Source organism: Bipolaris maydis (assembly GCF_028858645.1).
Source record: "Bipolaris maydis strain C4 unplaced genomic scaffold PSV08scaffold_5, whole genome shotgun sequence".
NCBI classification, from domain to species: Eukaryota; Fungi; Ascomycota; class Dothideomycetes; order Pleosporales; family Pleosporaceae; genus Bipolaris; species Bipolaris maydis.
In genome coordinates, this window is record NW_027093861.1 from 1126764 (window position 1) to 1143768 (window position 17005).

Consider the following 17005-nt stretch of genomic DNA (forward strand, 5'->3'; position numbering starts at 1 on the left):
TACATAAGTGGTGTTGGAGCGTTGGCAAGACGTGCCGAGCCATGACACTACTAGGGACTAAGTAGCAGGACCCTTGCTGGATGATCGACAGTGCTAGTAGTTCTGAATAGCCCACATGGAGCTCCAACGCCGACGTACCGCATTGCGCTTTGTGACTGCGATTCCCCGCCTACAGCCTGATAATCCTCCAGCACCGATCTCCTACGACGAATAATACAACACAGAACAATCCAATATCCAGGGTTGTCCCAATTCCAACTGCAGAGCCCCTACAGCAACACTATCGAACAACGCGCGCGCCCCTCGGCACCGTACATTCGAGTCTATATACCAGATACCCGCCTAGCAGGCAAACAAGCCCATATACACACAAAAAGCACACCTCCCAAACATGGCGCAAGCCAACCCCTCCGTCCCGAGCGAAACCTCGCCCCCCTACGTCGACCCCACCTTCTCGCTGGTAAACACATCGTGCCTAGACCTCCTCCTCATCGAACTGGTCCCCATGGCCTACCGCATAACAGCCGACCTAGCCGCACGAGAAGAAGAATGGATCCACGGCGCTTCTGCCAGCGCAGCCTCACCTAGCGCGCGACCCAAACAGCTGGCTGGCTCCCCTGGCAATGACGCCGCGAGCACGGTAGCCGCGCGGACAGAAGGCGGAGGCCACGTCGGTGTCGCAGGGACCGTAGACGAGGAAGAGAGCAGAGAAGCCGTATTTCACCGGCTAGAAGCTCTAGGGTACAGAGTTGGTCTTGGGGTTGTAGAACGGTATTTCTTTTTCTTAAACATCCCTTTTTCCTTTCTTTCTTCCTTCCCTTCCCCCAACCCCACCCCCCATACATATGTAACCCTTCTCTGCGTGCCTCCTTTCCACCACCACCACCCAAACTAACTACCTTCAACCTTGACTGATTGAAACGATTAGAAATGATATTGGAAGCGCTGACGCGATACAACTATAGTTTCTCCCGCGACGCACCCCGCCCCACCACCCCCCTCGATTGCATCAAGTTCCTCTGCAAAGACCTCTGGACCCTCCTCTTCCGCAAGCAAATCGATAACTTGAAAACAAATCACCGCGGCATCTACGTGCTTACCGATAATACCTTCAAGCCCCTCGGCCGCATGTCGTTTGACACGAAGAAATACGATGCGAGCATGCAGGCGGCACTCGTCGCGCAGACGGGCGACCCCGCGTTGGGGAGGGAGGCCAATTCTCAGGCCCGCGTCCAGCCGTTTCTTTATTTTCCCGCCGGCCTGATTAGGGGGTGTCTTGCTGCGTTGGGCATTCAGGCCAGTGTTACGGCAGAGAGTGTCGCGTTGCCTGGGGCTACGTTTCAGATTCGGACGGTGGGGGCGAAGAGTTGAGAGGGGTAAGGTCAGGAAGGGCGAAGGGGAGAGGGGGGGTGTTTTTTTTTTTGATTGATTATAATATGTGTGTTTTTTAGCGGCATTTATGAGGCGTTTTCGGGACGACGACAGCGAGATGAAGATGAATGCATGACATGTGTACATATGGGGATATGCAAATACATATGTTCTATCGTCACTTTCGCTTTGTACAGGCGACATGCATACAGATAGCAAGGCAACGAGCAATGTTGTACAAGACTAAAATACAGCAACAAATCACTCATCTGATTTAGTCCCATTGAGACACGGGGATGAATACTATTCCATTTACATTTCCGATTCCAAAAAAAAGACAAGACGCCACGAATGCCCCCAGACAAAAAGGCACATAGTACCTGTCTGTTTTCCCTTGTCCGAAGATAGAGGTAAAAAGAAATAATGAAAAATCAAACGTTACTCGGTCCACTAGGGCCCTTGGGATCAAGCAACAAATGTGGTTTCAAAAAGCCATCATCAATCTGCTTAAACGCGTTTGCAGGATCATGGCTGATTTCACTGATAAGCTGCTTGACCGCACCAGTAGCAGTAGCAACTCTGCCCGGTCCTTCTGGTGGTTTATGACCAGAAGTTGGGTACGGTGATACGGTCTGAGAAGCGCCTGCAAGTGGGGATGAGGAACGGTTTGGGGAACGGCGGGCGCTCGGGGGTAAGTCAAGATCAATGTCGTCTTCGTCGTTTGAAGCGCTGTCTCCGGGGCTGAGGAGACCCTGGTCTGCACCATCGCGGGCGCGGACGTGGCTGGAGTTGCGCCGGGTGGCGCCGTTAGGACGGGTGCGGGGACTGCTGCGACTGCGGGAGCCGCTCGAGTAAGAGCCTTCTTGGCTGTTGACGTTGTTGAGAGTGAAGGCGCCCTGGCTGGGGCGCGGGGTGTGGCCGTAGCCCTGGCCTTGCTTGCGGCTATACGTGCCGCCGTTGACGACTTCGATGTCGAATTCGTCGTCACTATCAATTTCCTCGACGATACCGGTACGGATCCCAAGAATTTCCAACATGCGGGCGGTGGTGCCACCAAAGATGATGACGGTCAAGACGACGACGACAAGAACTGTTGCTCGTAGGGTATCGCCGTTGTTACCTGTGAGGCCAGCAGCGAGCGCAACACCGACAGCACCACGCAGACCTGCCCAGTAGATCATGGCCTGATGAGACCAAGGAATCTCTTCTACGAGCTCCTCTCCACGCCGGCGCTGGCGGTACCGGGTCACGGAGTTGATGATTCTAGAAAGCGGAAATACGGCACACCATCGAGCCGCGCAGATACCAGCGACGGTGATGAGAATGAAAAGGGGCTTGTAATCAAGCTTATCATCGGTAAAGAGCGAGAGTCCCAGGTAGATGAAGATGAAGTTCTCCGAAATCTGCGACGTGACTTGGAAGACAAACTTGGTAGTGAGCTGTGTTCGCCTCGACATGTTGTGGTAAGCATAGTGTTTCATGCATATGCCGCAGAATAGCAGCGAGACAATACCTATACTTGGTTAGCAGCAATACATACTAACAACTCTGCAACACTTACCCGACATGTGAATAGCGTTGGACATGAAGTATGTCAGGTACGCAGTCAGAATAATCAGACAACTCTCCGTCTTGGGAAAACGCCTGACATAGGTGAACTTGAGCATCAGAGAGACGGCAATGCCGACCGTGACACCAATAAACAAACTGCCAAAGAAGACGCCAAAGAAAATGCCAAAGGCCTCGAACAGGCTAAGTATACCCAGCGACTCGGCGCCATCCTTGTACTTTTGTGCAGTCTCAAACAAGACGATAGCAACAGCATCATTCAAGATGGACTCGCCAAAGATGAGCGTATACAGCTTGGGTTCTACCTTGTACGTATCAAAGATGGCAAGAATAGTCACGGGATCCGTGGCTGAGAGAGTGGCGCCCACGGACATGGCCTCGACAAAGTTGATTTTGAAGCCATCGAGAGGGATCCTGGTCCAGAGGAACAGAATGAGACCGAGGACTAGAGCAGAAATGAAGGTGCCGGCAAAGGCAAATGTAAGGATGGTGCCGATATGACGAAAGAAGTTGCCCTAGGATTTGTTAGGACATGGCAAGGAGCAGGGGGGTGCATGTAAGAACCCACTTGGTGCAGCTCGTAGCCGGCCGAAAGGATGATGGGAGGCAGCAGCAGGTTGAAGAACATCTGGTAGTCGAAACTGACGGCATCCCGCACGGATGCTACTGCTGTCAGGCGGAGGATGAGCCCAACGACCATTCCTGAAAGTGGTTAGCGGGGCGTGTGGTAGCGCGCTCCGGTTACGATGTGAGCCAAGGCGGGATTGCAGTGGACAGAACATGTGCAGATTTACCCCACTAATCAATCGCTGATCGAGTTTCTGCCCCAAGCTTGCAGGGCGATGGCTTGTAACCCAGTATACGCACTACTTGGGGCTTGTCACGACGATTGCGCAAGAGCAGTAGAGGCCACGGAGGCGGGCGTGGGGCAACGTACCAGCGAAGATGGACAAGACGGTTTCATGGACGGCCTGTATTTTGCGCGTGTGCAGGATGTAGCTGGTGAAGAGGGCGACGATGAGCAGGACAATGAGGATGGACAAGGCCCACGATGTGAAGATTTCCTTTTGGCCGGCCTCGGGTTCGTCTGGTGCGGGCATTAGACAGGCTTGGGGCGCGGGGGGTTGGAGAAGGGCATGGGTAACTGACCGTCGGGGTCTGCGTCGGTCGTGTCTCGCTCTGTAGCAAACAAGGTCAGTAGTGATGCGGGCGACATGGTGTGTCATGGCATGGGCTTCTGGGGGCGCATACTGAGGAGCTGGCCGACGGCCCACCAGCCCATTATGGAAGCCATGCTGGGCTCAAGGCGGCGCTTTCATGGGCCGGATCGCGTCGCTTCGCGGATGGGTCGAGGGGGCAGGGCGCGTGTGATGGACGGCACAGGTGGGTGGTGTTGGGCGCGGGTCTTGGATGAAGAGCCACGGGCGCGCCAGATGACAGAGGGCGGATGGCGCGAGTGGACAGGCAGTGGCCGTAGCCGTAGCCGTGGCAGTGAGAGTGGCTAAGCAGGGCAGGGCAGGGCGGGCGTGACCAATTCACTCTGACGTGTCTGTGTGCGTGTGTGCGTGTGTGTAGGATGTATGCGGAGTGTATGCAGTGCGTGCATGTACAGTAAGTATGTATGTATGTAGCAAGTATGTGTTCTCTGGGCTGCTGCCTCGCCCTCTGCGCCCCCAGCAAAGCTGCCCAGGTGTCTGTTCGTCGTCCCATGTCCCGGCACACGGCCCTCCCGCCCTAGCGCCGCATCGGGCCTAGCGCGCCGACCAGGGTCTGAGGAACCGCTCGCCCATGGCCCAACGTCATCCTACATGCCTCCCGCACACACGCTGTCTGCATGACATCGACTTTGAATCGCCCTGCTGAGCGCAAAAGACACCCAACCACCACACACACTCTCTCTCGCAACCTCGCACTTGCACGCGCATGCACTCGCGCGCACATGACCTACACCGCTCCCCTCGGCGCCTGGTGACGTTCCCCTGCTGATTCGACTCGCCCTCCTTCGCCTCCCCGCCACTGCCGCCTCCAGCTGCAGTGCGGCTCGTCATTTGCGTAGCCCTTTATTCTTGCTGAGCACGCCGCCGCCCGTTGTGCGCCCCAGCGGAACCGCTAGCTTCTCTTTCACCGTGCTGCATATCTTGGCCCCTCCGCCGTGACTTTTGCCTGCAACAGCCCTGTCTCTCACCACATCACTCCACCCTCCCTCAGCACTGCTGCCCGCTGCGCGCCGCCCGCTGCCAACCGACCCTGGCAGCACGCCTGCCAATCACACGCTCGCCGACCCTGACCACTACAGTAATCTCTCTCCAGGCCTGACCACGTCGCCGCCTGCACAGCAACCCGATCGCGTGTTGTCCCCACGCCCACTGCCACATCATGTCTTCGACGCCTCCGTCTCGTGGCCGAGATGACTCTGCCCCAGGTCCCCTTTCCCCGCCTCTATCTAGACTCGACACTTCCTCCCCTCGTCCCAAACCACGACCCAAGCTCGTCTCTTTTGCCCGCGAATCTCCCCTGGGCGGCCGCCCCGACACCGACGGAGACGCTGAGATTGAATTCATCCACCAACAAGACCATCCGCCCCGCATGTCTTCAGAAGTCGACCCGCTCCTTAAGGAGGCCATGTCGCCCAACAGCGAAGACGACAGCTGGTTGGGTGAGTCCCAGGTCGAGGAGACAAAGTCGAGTTGGTTCCTCTTCCTGCTCACCTTCTGCGGCCTCGGCTTGCAAATTGGTTGGTCTGTAGAAACTTCAAACGGCTCGGTAAGTGCTTTTTCCACCTGCCTCTTCAAAAAAAATTTCACTGGCACGCTACGGACCCTGCGTCCAGATCGGCGTCCTGCTGCTTGTGTTTCCGCGGTGGCGAGTCTGCGGCTAACGTTGTCTACAGCCCTATCTTCTGTCGTTGGGTCTGAGCAAGTCAATGCTTGCCCTTGTCTGGATCGCCGGTCCTCTCTCGGGTGTACTCGTCCAGCCCTACGTCGGTCTCAAGAGCGACAATTGCCGTCTGCGATGGGGAAAGCGGAGACCCTTCATTGTCGGCGGCGCCGCCGCGACCATCTTGTCTCTCATGGTCCTCGCTTGGGCCAAAGAGATCATGGGCGGTTTCTTGGGCATCTTTGGCGCAGACCCAGAATCCACCTTTGTCAAGACAAGTATCATGCTTTTCGCTGTCCTCTTCGTGTATGTGCTGGATTTTGCCATCAACGTCATCCAAGCTGGTGTGCGCGCATACATTGTCGATGTTGCGCCCACGCACCAGCAAGAATCTGCCAACGCATGGTTGATGAGGTCGGCGGGTATTGGCAACATCTTGGGCTATCTCGCTGGCTACATCAACTTGCCAGACTATCTCCCATGGCTCGGCAACACCCAGTTCAAGGTCCTTTGCGCCATTGCGTCCTTTGTCATGGCTCTCACTGTCGGCGTCAGTTGCTCCGCATGCGCCGAACGTGACCCACAGTTCGATACCGCTCCCGCCAACCAACAAGATGGTGTCGTTGCTTTTTTCAAGGGCCTTGCACGCTCAGTCAGGAAACTGCCTCCTCAGATCAAGAAGGTCTGCATGGTGCAGTTCTTCGCTTGGATCGGATGGTTTCCTTTTCTCTTCTACATCACCACCTACGTTGGCGAGATCTACGCCGACCCATTTTTCGAGGAGGACCCACATCTCCCAGATCGCCAGATCGACAGTATCCTTGAAGACGGAACCAGAATTGGCACAAGAGCTTTGTTGATTTTCGCCATCACTACATTCATCTCCTCTGTTATTTTGCCATTTGTCATTCCGCCAACATTCCAAGCCCCAGAGCCCGAGCGCCCCGTTACTCCCGCGACCCCCATGACGCCATCCACCCCGCATTCCATGAACGGCTCTAGCTACTTTGCACTTAACCACCAGCCCAAAGGATCTTCGAAGTCTTTTGCGGACAAACTCTCCAATTCAATGGATGTGCTGCAGATCAAATCGCTGACCCTTCGTCGCGCATGGCTCATATCGCACATTCTGTTCGCCGTGCTAATGGCCCTGACCTTTTTTGTTCGCAGTACCTGGGGTGCTACAGTTCTTGTCGGCGCTATTGGCATTCCTTGGTGCATCACAAACTGGGCGCCGTTTGCCATCATCTCTTCCGAAATCTCAAAGCGAGACGCCATTCGCCGTGGCATCATCAAGCCTCGTGACCGTGAAGCCCAACTTATTGCAGAGGGCGAAGATGAAGGTTCAGGTGCGGATTCGGCTGGTGTTGTGCTTGGAATCCACAATGTCGCAATCGCAGCACCGCAAGTTATTGCCACATTGATCAGCGCTGTCTTGTTCAGAATCCTACAGAAGCCCAGAGGCACAGCTGGTGACACCAGTGTAGCCTGGGTGCTGCGCTTTGGGGGCATCTGCGCTCTAGCCGCTGCGTGGCTGACGCTCCAAGTCAATGAAGAGAAAGAAGACGTTGAAACCGAAGAACCTTTCAGGAGGAGGCGGATGTCCTAGGACGACTCCGATGAGTATTCTTTGGCTCATCTTAGACATGAGTTGGTCCAGTCTCTTAGCCGGCAAAATTCTCTAGATGGAGACACTTTGACAAGTTTAGACAACAGCAGAAGACGAGGCAAGAGTTGGGAACTATTCCAACGGTATTAACCAGCCCTGCCGCTATCCGGTATACGCATTGACCACCCCCCCTCCCCTCTTTGGATTGTTCTGGTTCCAAAAGTCTGGTTTTTATTAGACTCTGGTTCCCTCCCCCCACTTGAATTAGACTGTGATACTCCCTGTGGATTTTGAGCGAAGGCGTTCCTCCCTTCCATTCCTTTTCTTTTACCCGGCGTCTTGAGGAGACACCACACACCTTTTTTAACGGCTTTATGAGACGGCATGAGCGGAGTTTTTGGGAAGGGTTATACACATACATCCATATACATGCGGACGGATGGATTTGGGTTTTTTTTTCTCCTGGGATTCGGCGCGGATAGTGTGGCGTTTTCTTTAATGGATAGGGAAAATTATTACCACACACATACGCTCTTTTTTCCAGATGATCAGTAGGAGATCTAGGACCCCCTTTTTGCTTTTGAATCGTAGCTTTTGGCGTTTTCAATGGAACTAGATAAGTGTAACCCCTTCTATGTATATTATCATATGTTATTTAACCAAGCCCTGGATGTTCATCGTTCATTTTGTAATCACAACACTGCTTTTTTCTCTCTCTCTTTCTCTCCAAAAGAAAAAGCAGAAACAAATGATAAATGAAATAAATCAATCGATCAATCGTCTTTCTGATGGAGAATCTAGCATCTGGAAGCATGATAATCAGTTGCTTTTCTCAACACCCCTAGGAATTTGAAAACTAAGCGAGGTTTTCCAAAGATTCGCATTCCTTAAAGAAACACTTTTCTTGTCGTCCTCTATCTTTGTTTCTCTCTCTCTCTCTCTCTCTTTGTTTCAGGTGGGAACTCAAAGGCATTGCAGTATTCTGGATTTTTTTTTTAAAAAAAAAAGAAAGGTGGAGGAATCCCTGTATGTTGGAAAAGAATGGAGATATTCAGCACGTGCAAGTACGAAAAGGTAAATTGATAAAGTCACGGAGTGCTCTTGGTAAAAACTAGAGAGACTTCAACGAGTATTTCTTTTAACATGATAGTCTGAGGTACGAACTTGATGTGGTATTGTGCATAAAATTGAGAAGTTTTTTTTTGGAGGGGGGGGGGGGGGGCTGGTAAATGACTAGGATGACATATTTTTTTTCTTCTTCCCCAGAATTTTCCTAGCTAGGGTAAATTGTTATCCTTCTTGCTTCTTGTAATGCATGTGTGATGGGCTATATGAGAGGGAAGAAGGAAAAAAGAAGGGAGGAACATGAATGCGTAGATCTTGAGGAGAAGGGAAATTGGGATCTAGTGCATACTCTAAGTAGGAATAGGAAAGTGTCTAAGGGAGAGTGATTAGAAAGGCTGTGACTAGTTATTTATGACGATTGTTTCTTGATGGCAATTTCAAAAAAAAACGAGAGACATTCTTCTATTGTTGCTTTGCTCTGAAAATAAATGTATCTCGCCTTAAACCCTCCCGTTTCCTTACAAACTATCTATGTACAAAGAAAGTTGTCCTTACACCCTTGCTCTATCGCTCCCCATAGAGCCAAAAGTGCTCAATAAGCACGCCATTGCTCTATAGAGGCGGGTTGGCGTTCTTGACAAGTGCCTCAAAGTAGGCCTGGTTCCAGGCTCCAGCCTCGGGGCTGGGCTTGAAGGCATCGTCCTTGCCACAGAAGGAATCATAGCGCTTCGCGGAGGAGTCGCTGGTACCGTCGCTCTCGCCGCCAGGCTTGCCCCAGACACAGGCATCGATAAGTGGAGATCCCGTGTCAGTTGTAGGGCGACGACCGAATCCAGCACCGATGACATTGCACCAGTCACCCCACTCCTTGCGGAGACCAGTGACACCGTTGCGGCCTGTGTCGACAATGGCCTGACCGGGCATGCCTGCGGCGACAAGTTCGGGCGAGATCAGCGCAACGTACTTCTGCTCGTTTTGTGCCTTATTGTATTGGCCGTCGGGGGAATTGGCAAACTCCCCAGGCACCTGGTCAAGCGAGTTCCAGCCGGCAACGTTGGTCGAGATACCGCGGACTGCCTTGGGGCTGCCGGCGTTCTTATAGACCGTTGCAAGCTCCTGCGCACCCGGCTCTGCTTATAATTAGCTTTTTTTTCCCTCTCCCTATATGATTTCATGGAGGGTTAAAGGAGAGTACGTACTGAGATTGGCGTCCCAGCCGAGCCAGCCTCCGTGACCGGCATCAATGTACATGTTTACATTGGGGAGGTTCAGCTGCTTAAGCGCATACGCAACTCCCTCACGGTATCCGGAAGCAGAGGCCTGGCAAGTTGCCAAGTTGATGTTGGTGACCAAGTTGGGCAGAGAGTCGGGCTCAATGATCAGAGCGAAGGCGATGTTTGAGTATTTCTTGATGATTGCAACAATGGCTGTGATGGAGTTCCGGGTTAGTGGTTAGATCTACATAAAACATAGTCATAGTCTGTACTCACGATCAATGTATTGCGACTTGTAAATGTCGATTTCGCCAACGGCAAGTTCACCGTTGGACGCTTTGGCAGCACAGTCGCGACCAGGCAGATCATAAATGATGAGTCCGCGAATCTGGTTGCATGGAGTGTCCTTGATGATGTCGTCAAGCATCTTGATCTTGTCACGGGTGTCACTGAATTGCACGTCAGTATCCTCTTCACTAGAAAGCCATACAGCCCGAGCTATGAAGGCCTTACATCCAGAAAAAGCTTCCAATATCAGCGACCTTGGCCGCTTTTGCTGCAAGTGACGAATCAGTGATTTTGGTAACGGCTGCTTTGACCTCGGAAGCATAGAAACTATTGACGGCGAGGGTGCGATTGGCAAACGGGTTTCCAGATAGCGTGACGGGAGAAGAGCATACTGCCGACTGGCGGCGCTCAACAGGAGAAGGAAATGCAAGAGCGCCAGAGATGGCCGAAGCCACGGTTGCGGAGAGAAGACCTTTCATGGTAGTGGCTGTAAGAGAACGTGCGAATGCAAGAGAGCGTATGGTAGTTTGGATGCGGAAACATTCGAGTGACGAGCCTCCTTCTTATACAACTCACGTATTAGCAGCCTAGAATTGGGATACTCATCCGTCGGAAAGCAGGCCCGAGGGTGAATGACAGGGGGCAGTTGTCAGGTTTGAGCGATCAGCCCTCAAGAAATAAGATTTAGATGAACGTATATCATGCGGGGAATGATACTATAACCAAGTTTACGTGTAATAAAGTACCTCTTTAGTAGGAGACAAGAGTGCCATTCTTGCAGTGGTGTCGCGATCTGGCACTTGGATAACTTCTGATGAGCTGGCCCTTGTTGGAGCGACAGTGCCTTGCCATCTCAAATTTCATCGATGAGACAGCGTTGGAACATTTCTCGAAGCCTCCTCCCAAAAGTAGGATTTGAAGCGCCAATGGTACCTAATTTGGCTATGTGTATGCGTTCTTGATTGGCAAATATGACTAGCAGGGTCAATAGATGAATGTCTTACGAGAGACTTTGGAACTGCGGGGATGTTGGCTTTCCGAGCCTCTACCCCGCGGTCTCGACGTTAATCTCTCAGCCTCATCTATGAACATCCCCACGAATCGACTATGGGAATGGTAGTGATGTTCGAGTATATCAAGCAACGAGATGGCCTCAATAGACCACGTCTACCATTCCACAATCGTGGCTTGATCACTACAAACTGAAGCACCGGGACATTGTGTAGTTACCCTCATTTGTGAGCACATGTAAATTTGTACTTGCACTGTGCGGTACACGACTCCGAGCCGCCGGATGACGCAGCAGTGATGGGCCTGCATACCGCGTGTTGAAGCTATATGGCCCCATGGCATAGATGTATCAGGTGTTGAAAGAATGAGCGCGTTGTTTGGCGTACTTGAATCAAGCGCATGTATTCGGCCCGGGATGTTTTGGCTGAACCGCCTTCTCGAAACATTCTGCCGCGCACATGACTACCCAATTTGATGAAGGTAGATCTTGGACACTGCTGAGAATTCATTTATCCTGACACACGGCATAATGTACAAACTTCTGGAAGGTGGACCATGGCAGTTGTTCCATGCAAGGGTGAGTGCCATGTGCAACGAGAAGTCAAGTCCACGAACGAACGGGAGGGCGTCGTAGTCTGGAGCAAACGAACGGCTAGCCCTTGGTGTTACCAGATTGGTTTTAACTTGTCTACCACGTCATGGTTCAGCATTTCCCTATGCGAAGGGCAGTGAGGATCTGGAGGGCTGCGGATAGTCAGTGGGGAAATGAAGCATCTCCCTCAAAGTGACTTGGACTGGAAAACAATTTGCTACTATTACTGGGGTGCCGTCGTATATGTTGCGGTGTTTGTATCATAGGTAGACTGGGACGCGCTGCATAGTGTCGCAACCAACCACAGGAGCCTCGGTCGTATAAGGTGATGACAGCAATCTTGCAGAGGCGACATGTGAGTGGGTGAGATGTTTGGAAACTCCCGGATGTCGGGTAATAGGAGATACCTGCCGCCCTGCACCACGTTTAGTCCTATCTGGTGTTAGCGGCAATATCGAAAGGTTCTTGGTTCAGTCAAGCTCCGCATTCTGGCCCCGCAAGCCTTGCACTCGGCCGAATCCTTAAGCTTATGTAGACTTCCGTACCTTTTTGAGACTCTCTGGATTGATGGTGACCATGCGTGGAGCAGGATCGGGCGAAGACTCTGTCGCTGCCGACATCATTCACATTGTTCTCCCCTCGGTCTACTGCGTAGGCTTTGACATCCGAAGCAAGTCGGCATAACACCACAATCGCAGGTCAGCCGTATGCTCGTGTCCATGTCCAACTTATATTGATGCTACCAAGCTTTTGCGACGAATCACACCACCGCAATCCCATGAGGACACCACGGTTATAGTTTCGTTGTTTCCTGGCCTTCCTCTTTTGATCAATTTGCGCCCAGTCCCGACATTATTAAGTGAGACTCACGAAAAATTACTTCTGGCCCAGTGTTGGTTCTCCATATGGTACTTTTCTCAACAAGTATGCCGACGAACTACGTCGCGGTTTTACAGCTCAAGGGACGAGGGAATAACTTGAACAACTTGAAGGACTAATGGAGTTCGCTGAAAATAACCCAAACATCGAATAGGATACGGAGTAAACTACTTCTCTCAATATTCTGCGAACGAATGCTATCTGGCAAACCCACCATGACCAGACTTCGCGGCCGTATGTGGAGCCTATGCACTAGCCCCAAATGGCTTAGCCTCTCACATTTGACCAAGTCTCCTTCGCTGGCTCAAGCACCCCACGCACGACTCTTACCATTACGCTGGGAGTGAAGAATTTTGTCAGAAGCCTTAGTAAATGTGGTTCAATCAAATGCTGGCCCTCTGATTGAGAACGCACTTTTCCCTAGTACAAGACTCAACACGATGCGGGGTAAAGGGTGTTACTACTAACTCATCTCGATCTCGATTGGGCCAACTGGACGTCGGCATTCGGAAAGATAGAAAATCAGGCCAGCAATGTCCAAGCCGTTGACTGAAGCGGATATTATATTCCCGCATCTCTCTAATACGCCAAACTTATCAAGTACCCTCTCATCGTTGCGCCGTTCAACGCTCTCAACACACAACCGGCTCGCCTCAATAATATCCGACAGTGCTTTTGTCGAATCTGTTGCATTCGCCTATGGCCTTCCTCTGGTAGCAAACGAGCGCTGTGGTAGTTGGTACATTCCGCCATATCTGAAGTCCGGATCCGTCTACTTTAAAAGCACAGACGGCCATATGGGCGAGTGGAGTTTCAGTCTGCGAAGGCTAAATTTGCAGTTATTCGATGTGGTAGAGAAATGGGGAGGTGCAGTTGTAGTGGATAGCACCAGGAGGGGAAAGAGTATGCCGGATGCATTGAGTAAGACGATTCCAATGTGGTGTTGCGTGATGAATCGAGCGGTGTTTGGTGGGGAGAAGGTAGAGGCAGAGATGAGGCTTTTTACACCACCGCAAGCTGTGGGGGAGAGCGAGCATGCGCAGATGGAGAAGAGAATTGATGGCTTTGTACAACAATTTTTGGTATGTTTCCCTAGTCTGCTGAAATGCTGAGATGTAGTGGCTGATAGAACCAAAGGACATTTGCAAACCCAATATCCCACTTCTCCGTAGTAAGCTGAAAAAGCCACTCCGACCTATATGGATAACGCAAAAATCTTCTCTTCCGGATTCAGCTCCCTCTTTTCCAGACTTTCATCTCATAGTCCTCTGCACAGCGTCACGGCGTGTTCATGGCGCCGAGGCATCAGAAAGCGGATATATTCAGGGCGCTGCAGACGACCACGAGGCCTGGTCACACGGACTTACACCGTCACTCTTCTGGGAAAACAAGGATATTTTGATGAGGGTGAACGAAGAAGATGCTCCAGAGGTCATTGCAAAGCTCATTAAAGAACAAAAATGTGGTGGTGCAATTGCGAGTTTGATCAAGCCTACATCACAGCTATACATCTCATCCAGCGAAGACGTACAACTGGCGGGTTTTGAAACTGTAATCAGCTGCACACCCGAGCCGTTTTCAAATTCAGCACTCAAAGATGCGGGAGTAAAACGCTACCTTAATCTGAAATGCCAGACTGGTAAGCTGGGGTCACGCGACCTTCGCACTCAGCTTCCTCATCTCATACCGTTCTTCTCTTCTCTTCAAACTTCCAAAACACAAAACAAAATACTAGTATGTTGTCCAACAGGCAAAGATCTTTCCGTTGGAGCTGCACTGGCGATATTATGTCTTTACACAGACGAAAGCGGAGCAATCAATACAGGGAAAGCGAAAGAAGCCAAGGGCATGGATAAATCATTCATCAAGCAGAGAATGAGCTGGATCACCACGAGTAACGCAGCTCTAAACCCAAGTCGAGCAACACTACAAAGCGTCAACGCCATGTTACTCTCGAGTCAAGACCCAAAAGCCTCTCTCCCCACACAACCAACGGCGAACCTTCCAATCCGCAAAACCAGACCATTACCCTTTGAACCCCCAAACCCGACGCCCCAGGACCCAGTTCCCGAACCCCCACTCGCCAGTCCCAGATCCATCTTCACCGCCCTCGCCACCACCTCAACCTGGAAATTCACCCGTAACCTCACCTCCAAACTCCCCAGCCACCCTTCTGGTACCGTAGCCGGCACTGCGACATTTACCGCTATGCCGCATTCCCCTTCTATCCCCATACCAACCCTTCTCTACGCCGAAGAAGGCACATTCAGCACAACCACCGGCCTAAGCTTCACCGCGCGCAGGAAATACGTGTACCAGCTATGCCCTGGTTCTACGCCTGCAGACACCGAGTTCATCGCCGTACGCTTCTTCGACGACGACAAGATGCGCGAGGCGCGGCAGGAGGGTGGGGTAGGAAGTGATGGGCAGGGAGTTGGGGGGTTGTTTGTTGAGATGGGGGAGCTGCAGGCGGGCGAGGGGGAGAAGGTGGTTAGAGCGAAGAATAGGGAGACCCATCTTTGTGGAAGGGATTTGTATGCTGCAACGTGGGCTTTTGCGAGGGATGTGACGCTGGAGAGCGAGGCGAAGCGGGAGGGGGAGGGGGAGGTCTGGTGGGAGGTCGAGTACGATGTCAAGGGGCCGCAAAAGGATTATACGAGTGTGACGAGGTATACACAAGTGGTGGAGTAGGGTAGTTTTATGTACATTTGTTTTTTTTTTCTCTTTTAGCTATGTTGGATGTGTGATGTATCTCGCTTTCTGAGCTTGCTTCGACACCAACTTGTTAGATTGGGGGACTGACTTCAAGAATCCTGATCCCCAAATGGATAATTGAATTTCAGCAACGCATTCAGACCGCCTACCCAATGATCCTCGGCTATATCTTCCTTGCCTGTTGTGCCTCTGACAATGCTGGGTACGCCGCCTTCCCAGCCTCTAGCATCGCGCTTGACCTCCTCCCCGCTTATGCGGACTTCCATGCCTGTACCCAGTTTCTCGGTGATAGTACTACCGTCGATACTAACTTCGACTTCTCGGCCACGATTCTTGGCCCCTAGACGCAATGTAATGGGTGTTTCGGCGGGTAAGACTAAGGGTCTGAAAGAGAGGGAGCGGGGGCAGATGGGAGTGAGACAGATTGATGGGACGAGAGGGTGTACGATGCTTCCGCCAGAGGAAAGCGAGTACGCGGTTGAGCCCGTAGGCGAGCTGATAATCATACCGTCTGCGACAGCTTCAGTTAGAAACCGATTATTGATGTATACATCGATAACCTTGAGATGTGGACTTCCGCCGCGGTGCAGCGTGACTTCGTTCAACGCGTAGGTATCGCCCTCATCATCTGTGCTCCCGATCCTCTTGCCGTCAGGCCCGAAAACACCGACTTTAAGCCTGTTTCGGAGGAGGATGCGCGCCGTCCTGTTGGTCCCCATTGCCTTGCCGCGTATATCGGCGTAGCTCAACGGCTTGTCTAGAGGGTCATCGGGCGAAGAAGGCAAGCGTGGTGGGCTTTTGCCCAAGGAATCAGATAGCGTTGCGTACGTGTCTGGTGCACCGCTCATGTACACTTCTCGAAATGCCCGCTTGTATTCTTTGAATTTGAATTCGCCCAGGAAACCGATTGTGCCCATGGCGAAGCTTAGGACGGGAGGTACATTTTGGGAATGGCTGAAGAGGCTGCTAGCTCTCAGCAGCGTCCCGTCTCCGCCTAGAGTGCAGACCAGATCGGTTTTATCCGAAAGCTGCTGCGGCACACCGTTACTTTTCTTGTATGTGTATACGGAAAAGGAAAGTTTTTCATGCAGCTCCTCTGCTGTTTCTGGGTCGAAGATGACGTTTATGGCGGGGTAGGTGGAGCGGATATGCGACGTGAATTCGATGACGGACTCGGTAATGTTGGGCGTGCGTTTCTTCTTGGTGACGAGGATATTTCGCGGCGGCGATGGCCATTGCAAGCTGAGGAGGGTGTTGTTGGGCGACTGTATGTACGACGGCTGTGTGCGCAGAGGCAGGTCGGAAATGTACTTGATCTCGCGGCGGCGGGGTGTCGAAGAAAAGCTACGCGCGTGCGCGGGCGAACCAAGGAGCCGCCACGGCCGAAGGTATCTCTGGGACATGCGCATCTTCTGGGCGCTGTGTACAAAGAAAAGAACACGACTGTAGTTGTGTGCGATGCGGTGCGCAGAGGCTAAGCCGGCGGGTGGATGCCATATGACTGGGCGATGACGAGGGCAAGGGCGGGAGCAGCAGTCATGGCGATGCTGGACCGCGAGGGACGAGCAGTGGATACAGAGGTGCCACGCAGAAGATACATACTAGATGGATACATGGGCAACAGTAGAGTCGTGATGCGGAGATAGCAGAGCTAATCTCCACCTTCACGTGCAAGCAACGTGTCGGCGGCGTGGGATGGGATGCGAGTGAAGGAGAGCCTAGCGTCCCGCAGCGCTCGGGCAATCCCTGCACAGGCGGGGTACTATCTTTGGCCCGGTGCCATCATCTCAGATGGACTGAGGTGGATCGGCATCA

General features: G+C 52.4%; 6 protein-coding genes across 6 annotated transcripts; 3 read left to right on the forward strand and 3 right to left on the reverse strand.

Annotated features, from left to right (window-relative positions):
- Window positions 1–147: 147 nt before the first annotated feature.
- Window positions 148–1379, forward strand: PSV08DRAFT_36843 (transport protein particle component). Its single transcript, XM_014226711.2, has 2 exons — window positions 148–771; window positions 966–1379. Exons 1-2 carry the CDS (start codon window positions 392–394, stop codon window positions 1369–1371), a joined length of 786 nt encoding a protein of 261 aa, XP_014082186.1. The 5' UTR covers window positions 148–391; the 3' UTR covers window positions 1372–1379.
- A 208-nt stretch (window positions 1380–1587) lies between these two features.
- PSV08DRAFT_220763 (Sodium/hydrogen exchanger family-domain-containing protein) lies at window positions 1588–4234 on the reverse strand (the record flags this gene model as incomplete). The annotated part of the gene is made up of 6 exons (XM_014226710.1): window positions 1588–2884; window positions 2933–3455; window positions 3509–3642; window positions 3878–4027; window positions 4090–4119; window positions 4192–4234. 6 exons carry the CDS (start codon window positions 4232–4234, stop codon window positions 1803–1805), a joined length of 1962 nt encoding a protein of 653 aa, XP_014082185.1. The 3' UTR covers window positions 1588–1802.
- A 1013-nt stretch (window positions 4235–5247) lies between these two features.
- PSV08DRAFT_36853 (uncharacterized protein) lies at window positions 5248–7454 on the forward strand. Its single transcript, XM_066093142.1, has 2 exons — window positions 5248–5703; window positions 5831–7454. Exons 1-2 carry the CDS (start codon window positions 5317–5319, stop codon window positions 7424–7426), a joined length of 1983 nt encoding a protein of 660 aa, XP_065949330.1. The 5' UTR covers window positions 5248–5316; the 3' UTR covers window positions 7427–7454.
- A 1649-nt stretch (window positions 7455–9103) lies between these two features.
- On the reverse strand, window positions 9104–10472 carry PSV08DRAFT_350230 (glycoside hydrolase; the record flags this gene model as incomplete). The annotated part of the gene is made up of 4 exons (XM_014226708.1): window positions 9104–9621; window positions 9691–9918; window positions 9982–10154; window positions 10219–10472. 4 exons carry the CDS (start codon window positions 10470–10472, stop codon window positions 9104–9106), a joined length of 1173 nt encoding a protein of 390 aa, XP_014082183.1.
- A 2536-nt stretch (window positions 10473–13008) lies between these two features.
- On the forward strand, window positions 13009–15185 carry PSV08DRAFT_220770 (initiator tRNA phosphoribosyl transferase-domain-containing protein; the record flags this gene model as incomplete). Its single annotated transcript, XM_014226707.2, has 2 exons — window positions 13009–13557; window positions 13613–15185. 2 exons carry the CDS (start codon window positions 13009–13011, stop codon window positions 15164–15166), a joined length of 2103 nt encoding a protein of 700 aa, XP_014082182.1. The 3' UTR covers window positions 15167–15185.
- PSV08DRAFT_200039 (ATP-NAD kinase-like domain-containing protein) lies at window positions 15157–16862 on the reverse strand. Its single transcript, XM_014226706.2, has one exon. It carries the CDS (start codon window positions 16597–16599, stop codon window positions 15280–15282), a length of 1320 nt encoding a protein of 439 aa, XP_014082181.1. The 5' UTR covers window positions 16600–16862; the 3' UTR covers window positions 15157–15279.
- Window positions 16863–17005: the final 143 nt, after the last annotated feature.